The 7869-nt window shown below is 34.9% G+C and overlaps 1 protein-coding gene across 1 annotated transcript; it reads right to left on the minus strand.

Moving 5' to 3' along the window:
- Nucleotides 1-5547: 5547 nt before the first annotated feature.
- LOC139854597 (cytochrome P450 94A2-like) lies at nt 5548-7349 on the minus strand. Its single transcript, XM_071843894.1, has one exon. The coding sequence runs from the start codon at nt 7347-7349 to the stop codon at nt 5805-5807; it is 1545 nt and encodes a 514-aa protein (XP_071699995.1). The 3' UTR covers nt 5548-5804.
- Between the last annotated feature and the right edge of the window lie 520 nt (nt 7350-7869).

Consider the following 7869-nt stretch of genomic DNA (forward strand, 5'->3'; position numbering starts at 1 on the left):
GAATGATGATGATGAAGGTTTGGTTCGGTTTTAGAAGGAAAGAAAAGAGAGAATTATTTGTTCAAGTTACTTACAAGAATGAGATCAAAATGAGAGAAAAGAAAGTAAGTTTGATGAATGTGTGTGAAGTGGAATGGAACTAGTGAAGATTGTAAGTAACAAGTGATCAAAAAAAAAGATTTTGAACTCCCTCTCACCCAAGGGAGGCCACGGTCAGCAGCAAAAAAAGGGAGGGGGAAGTGTTCTTTGGTCACTAGCATGAAAAGCTTGAAAAAGTTGGATACTAGAGGTGCATGCATGGGGAAAGTGTGAAACTAGATTCCATAAGTCTCTAAACTAACTAGTTGCATCATAAGGTGATACTTACACATTAAAATGGGCTAATGAGTCCATGAAAGAAGTAGGGTGGGCTTTATAAGCCCATGTTCAATTAAAAGCCCAAGTTGTATGTAATTATCAAGTTAATCCAATTAAATCCCAAGTAACTAACTAATAACCATAGTTAATTAAAATGATTAATAAAATCAATCATAAATGTAAATAATACTTGAAAATATTATTCGTGTAAGTTTCGTGTGTCACAAAGATGTTTCGGCAATTAAAGTCAAGTACGGTTAATCATGGCAACATGTAAATGTAATAACATACATTCGTTTAATCACACGCATTAATAATAACAATTATTAATAAAAAGTGGAAAAACCAGGGTCGTTACACAACGCGTCTTGGGGCTACAAACATAGCAGATCCCGTAAGAACTCTGCAGTTAAGCGTGCTAGAGCGGGAGTAGTACTAGGATGGGTGACTTCCTGGGAAGACCTCGTGTGGTTACCAAGAAAAAGTCGTGCGCCTACGGGAAAAGCAGACAATATTGTGGTCGTGGTAAGGCGGAATGTTACAGATGGTATCAGAGCACTAGCCTCTCGGGGTGTGACGGGCACTCTGCTCGTTCATCTCCTGAGGTATAGATCCTATGTATCAATTTGTTTCGGTCTGACGAGGACATCAGGATTCTAAGTGGGGGAATTTGTAATACCCCATCCCACATCGATTTGTGTAAGAAAGTTTGAGCCCCTTATAAGGTAACTTCCATCCTTACCGGACACAACGCGTTTTGGGGTTACAAGCACATCTGATACCATCAGAACTCATCAGTTAAGCGTGATCGAGCGCGAGTTGTACTAGGATGGGTGACCTCCTAGGAAGACCTCATGTGGTCACCAAGAAAAAGCTGTGCGCCTGTGGGCAAAGCGGACAATATTGTAGTCGTGGTAAGGCGGGATGTTAAAGCGGACAATATTGAGATCGTGGTAAGGCTGGATGTTACAATTACTGAACATTCAGTGCGTTTGTTTCTGACTTTTGAATGACAAATGATGCTATTCAATCATTCAGAGTTGAAACTTAACCATTAAGTACCTAAATTTTTCGTTATATCATCCTTAATTCACATCTAGGACACTTAACAAACAAGTATATTTTATTTTTAATTCATGTAAACACGTTAATAATGTACTTTTATTCAATTCATAACGACAATTTAAAATATTATAAAGCAACTCATTTTTATTTAGAACTAAGTTTATTTAGAGACTTTAAATTATTTAAATTATGAAACATTTAGTGTTAAATCATTCACTTTTATCAAACGTAATCTAACTCAATAAAATCTTAGAAAAACAATTCCATATATTCTTAGATTGCTTATATCTAACAATAATATTATAACATACGTTAACATTTTTCCAACAATAATATATTCCATAATAATATTAATTAAAAAGAGTGCGTAGTTTAAATTCATTTTAACCTTTTGTACAAACTCATGCGTGTAAATATAAGACCACTTGTATCAGAGGAAGGTGACACCGTCACCTTTCACGTGTGGCAGCAAAGAAATGCCGGTAATGGCGTATCGCGGCGGCACTTGGCCGTGTTTCGCCGGCGTCAGTCGCGAAGAAACGGGGTAGGAGACGGATGTCACTTACACGTGGCATCCGTTGGTTGGCTGTTTTTTTGTGACCGTTGCAGCATAAAAAAATTTTGTTTTTTTTTTCAGTTTTCAATTTCTATATATATATATATATATATATATATATATATATATATATATATATATATATATATAGGGGCAGGATCAATGGGGAAGTAACCAATCGGGGGGAAGCGGGGGGAAGCAAAAAAAAAATTCGTTTTTTGAAAAAACTTTGTTCACGAACATTATAGATTGGATGAAAATAAGAACATTTAGAAAAGACACTTCGTGATGAATGTTATTATTTTGGCGGGATAACGATCGACAAAAATAACATTCAAGATAATATTTTTCGTGAAGAATGTTAACGTTTTTTTTCATGTTTTGTGAAGTAAAATTTAGCCTGATTTAGAGTTTAGGTTTTAGGGTTTGGTGTTTTGAGTTTATTCCATAAACCCAAAACACCAAATCCTAAACCCTAAACCCTAAACTCTAAACCGTTCGTGTTAAAAACTCAATCTAAATCCTAAATCTAAACCCTAAATCTAAACCCTAATATCTAAACCCTATAAACCCTAATATCTAAATCCTAATATCTAAACCCTAATGTCTAAAACCTCAACATACGCTCGAAAAACACGATAATTGTTATATATTACTTCTTCGAGCGTTTTCCCGCCAAAATAATAACATTCATCACGAAGTGTCTTTTCTAAATGTTCTTATTTTCATCCAATCTATAATGTTCGTGAACAAAGTTTTTTCAAAAAACGAAAAAAAAAAATTTGCTTCCCCCCGATTGGTTACTTCCCTCTTGATCCTACCACTATATATATATATATATATATATATATATATATATATATATATATATATATATATATATATATATATATATATATATATATATTACATTTTAACACACACTCCACACTTTCCTTCTTATTTTCTTATCAAAATACATACAACCTACAATTTTAATTTATTCCAAATGGATAAAGCTTTCAAAATGTTAGAGTTTCTTGTGGATGATTTGGATGACGAAAAGATTGTTAGTTTTGTTAATAGTCTAACGCAAGAAGAAGTCGATGGAGAGGCAAGTAGTTCTCGAGTCCCTCGATCCCGGATATATATTGCTAGGGATCGAGAAGATGCGGCTATAAGATTATAAAATGATTATTTTACGGAGTCACCGGTGTTTCCCGACAAATATTTTAAATGACGTTTTCGAATGAGTCGTGAGTTATTTCTTCGAATTGTTGAAGGTATATCTAATTTTAATAGTGCCGTTATTCCTGATTATTTTATGTATTTTCGGGAACGGCCCGATTCAACGGGCCGTCAAAGTTTGACAATTCTCTAAAAGTGTACAGCGGCAATACGTCAAATGGCGTATGGAATAACTCCTGATTTGTTTGATGAATATATAAAAATTGGGGAGAAAATGGCTTCGTTATGTCTTGAAAATTTTTGTCAATGCGTAATTCATTTGTTTGCTAGACAGTATTTGCGAAAACCAACTGCCGAAGATATTGCTAGACTTTATAATTTTCATGCACAAAAACATGGTTTACCGGGTATGTTAGGTAGTATTGATTGTATGCATTGGGAGTGAAAGAATTGTCCTGTTGCTTGGTAAGGACAATACACAATGGGTGATCAAAAAGGGTCTTCTGTTATGCTTGAAGCAGTCGCCTCACAAGATTTGTGGATATGGCATGCATTCTTTGGTATGGTAGGTTCGAACAACGACATTAACGTTTTGAATTTTTCTCCATTGTTTAACACTATAAAAGATGGAACTGCTCCACCTTCACCATTTGAAGTAAACGAGTGTCGCTACGAAAGAGGGTATTACTTAGGTGATGGTATATACCCAGATTGAGCTATGTTGGTAAAAGCTCCTCATAATCCAACTGACGAACCTCGTAAAAAATTTAAACGGTTTCAAGAAAGTGCAAGGAAAGATATTGAGCGTGCATTTGGAGTATTACAGGTTAGATTTACAATGTTAAAAATTCCGGCGAGATCTATAGACTTCAACAAAATTAGAAGACATATGTATGCTTGTGTTGTTCTACATAACATGATTCAAGAAAATAACAGTTTTATGATTGAACGGCGAGAAGAAAGAATGATACAAAGGAACCCACCACGTCGGTTAGAAAGGAATTTGAGGGATTGAGATGCAAGGATTAAGGAAATAAGAGATAAGCAAGTTCACAAACAGTCGGAGGCCGATTTAACCGATCACGTTTGGAACATATCACCTTACTTTCGTACTGCTAATGATGAGTAGTTTGTTATGTATTTTCTAGTTTCGTTTAGGAATTTTAAAATTATGTAATGTTTCGTTTTAGTAATTTAAATTAATGTACTTTATGTTTATTTATATTTATGAATTTTTTTTCTATTTTAATGATATAGCCGTTTATTTCATTAAATCCTAAACGATTACATTATTTAAAAAAAAAAAAGGAATGACAACATACTTTCCTAAAAACGATTACTTTAATTCCTAACGGCTATCTTCAACAAACACATTCATCAATCTTCGTAATCGCGAATATCGTATTGCTGCCACGGCTGAGAGTCAGGGACAGCTTCATCTTCACTTGCCTCAATGGCGTAGCTTTCATCAATCCATTCGGGGTAAAGCGTAATTGGTTGATTATGTAACAAGGCTCGCCTAATCACACCAAACCAATCGTGATCTTCTTCAAGCAGCGAGGCAGGACCGTTGGGTTTTTTGAAAAACCATACTTGTTTGAAGGGGTAAGGTATGTCTCGCTGGAGCAACTCAAGCAGCGTCAAATAATTTGGACACTTACGAACATCCATGTAATAATCGCGTGTTACATATATGGTATAATTCATCAATTCTCGATCAAATTCACATCCGTAATGAACTTTAACGCAAACATTCAACGGGCTCATTTCGAAGTGTGTGTGTTTTATGATTTGAGAGTTTTAGAAGAGATGAAGTGCGTGTTATGATTTGAGAAGAGTAGTTGTATACTTGTATATATAGGGGTAAAAACTAGCCGTTTTTTTGAGAATTTTTTTTTTTTTTTAAAACGGTTCAATTATATAGCCGTTATAATTTAAATTTTTTTTAAAATATAATTATAATCATATAATAATAAAAATAATATAAATACAAATAAATAAAATAGAAAAAAAAGTCACATCAGCATTCCACTAACGCTGTATTCTCGAGTTTATTTTTTAGTGGAAAAGAAAAAGGATGAGAGTGTTTTACTATCCCCTAATTCGTCCAAATATGGACGTAGAGTGTTGTTAATAAAATATAACTGTGTAATCCTTTCTAATCCTCTACTCTCTTCTCATTTCCACTTAAAATAAAAACTCGAGATTCACTGTTATTTTTTAATCTGTCAGTTTCCTTTCCTTTCTGTCATAAAAAAAGCTCGAGAATGCAGCGTAAAAGTAACACCAAAAAAGAAACACTACCAATACTCCACTCAGAAAAGAAACACGTCATACTCATCCAAAAGGTGTAAAAAGTCAAGTGACACTACAAGAAACACCTTCGATCAATACACAAGTGGTCTAATGGTCCTAAAGAAGGAACATATACAAACATCAAGTCAAACCTTTAAGATATATGAGTAGAATATATAAACACGCAAAACTATATATATACACAATCATTTAAATTTATGACATATATTTACTAACTATATATATACACAATCATTTAAATTTATGACATATATTTACTAAGTACGTATTAATATTTAAGTGGATAGGATGATAATTAGTTGGATATATCACATATTTTATGAAGATTATCTTTGATCAATTCTCACTTGATCATATCACCCTTCGATCGTTCTTCAATCCGTACAGGAAACCCATCTTTCATTTTCGCCGTAAAATACGCCTCATAAACTGGCTCAACACTCTCATCGATCATCGGAACAACCATAAACCGTCTCACAATCCCCGCAACAATCCTCTTCATTTGCAAAAACGCCATTTCTTTCCCTAAACAGATACGCGGCCCACCTTGAAAAACCGGATACTCATAACCATCTCTCGGTTTAAACACCCACCCTTTAGAAACAACGTCCCGTTCTAACCACCTCTCGGGCCTAAACTCGGCCCAATCAGCCCCCCACAACTCCTCAGAACGCCCCATTGCATAAACATGATATGTTATCGGACAACCTTTCTTAATAACCGTCCCATCGGGCAATAAATCGTCTTGTGCGGCTCGTTTACTCGTTATGGCCACAGGAGGATACAATCTCATGCTTTCGCATAACGAAGCGTGAGTGTACACCATATCTTTCACATCATCATAACTATTATTGTCCTCTTTTTGTTTTACTTCGTTTAGTACTTCATTTTCGACCCTCGGGTATTTATGAAGCAGCCAGAAGTACCACGTCAGTGCAGCTGACGTGGTATCTCTGCCTGCTAAAATAAAACTAATAACAATATCAATAATGAAATTTTCATCTGAATGACCCGATATTAGAAACCGATGAAGCAGGTCAACTAAATCGATGGACGATTTTGTTTCTAGTTGTAGTTTCTTTTCTTTAGTTACTTTATTAGCAAATTCTCGAATGACGATGATCGCGTTACGAAGATGTTTTTCTGAACCGATATTTAGAAAACGCTTAAGTTTCCAGATGAATGGGAAATTGGACCGGATTCTTCCTGTTGTGATCATAACAGCTTCTTCAAACGCTGTAGCGAATATAGCGTCAGGTAACAACGGCGTTAAGTAAGCAGGATCGTATCCGAATGCGATCTTGCATATGTTATCAAATGCGAATCGTTGAAGTATGTCTTGGAAGTCAAGGACAGTATTAGTTGATGTGTTTGCTGAGGTGGCGAGAATTGGCAGTAACCGGTCGTTTATTTCGGCGTCCACCACGTGTTCGACGAAATTCCTAAGAGACCTTGTGTTGAACTCGTGAACAGAAACATGTCTTTGAAACTTCCATTCATCACCGTCGACGTTGAAGATGCCGTTGCCGAGTAAATCAGACGCAACGTTTCGTCCCGGCTCACTTTTCGGGTACGAATGAAAGTTGGTTTTGAGTATGTGTTTGACAACAGCTGGGTTGGCTGTAATGACACGAACACTCCCTAACGGACGGTGGAGTATGAAGGTTTTGGTTGGACTGTTGTTAACGATATCGGCTGTCCATTGAATGAACCGGTGGCGGTTTTGTTGTAAAAGGAATAAAGATCCGATTAATGGGTATGATTTTGGACCAAAGTTTGATGTTGTGGATTTGATGAAGAATGTAGACAAGATTGATTTGAAGAAGAATAAAGTTAATGGAAGGAGTAAAAAGAGAAAGGAGGTCGAGAGGTCAAGGTCAATTATCATGATGGTGCAGTGATGATTATTGCGTAGGATATAATGGACATAAAAATGATGTGAATTTATAGAGATTATTAAGACTCCTAAGACACAAACGGCCAAATAGTATTCAAGGTTAAAACCATAAAGCTTCAATAATTTATTTATTCATATTTTAGCCATAAATTCGGACTCTATTTTTGGTTTGCTACTGGCCTCTTCTAAACATATCTGATTAAACATATATAATATTATTTATTTATATATACTAGTAAAATGACACATAAAATCATAGGTTTGTTTAAACGTAACATTTTAATGATATATTTTAAGTATTAAGTGAAAATAAATATTAAAGCCATTTAGTTTAATGATCCTTGGAACCACGGATTCCGACTAAGACACTTTTCGTTGTTTTTACAAACATATTGATGTAGTTAACTTGATCAGAATAGATGAACTACATTTATTTTCCCACCACCATATTCCAAATTTCATCTAAATTACTATTTTCATTGTAAAAAACATCTATATTTTTGAATTCTTG

The sequence above is a fragment of the Rutidosis leptorrhynchoides genome, chromosome 6 (assembly GCF_046630445.1).
Source record: "Rutidosis leptorrhynchoides isolate AG116_Rl617_1_P2 chromosome 6, CSIRO_AGI_Rlap_v1, whole genome shotgun sequence".
NCBI lineage: Eukaryota > Viridiplantae > Streptophyta > Magnoliopsida > Asterales > Asteraceae > Rutidosis > Rutidosis leptorrhynchoides.

Bases quoted from the DNA above. Each gene is read 5' to 3' on its own strand.
- LOC139854597 (XM_071843894.1), bottom strand. From the start codon at position 7,349: ATGATAATTGACCTTGACCTCTCGACCTCCTTTCTCTTTTTACTCCTT.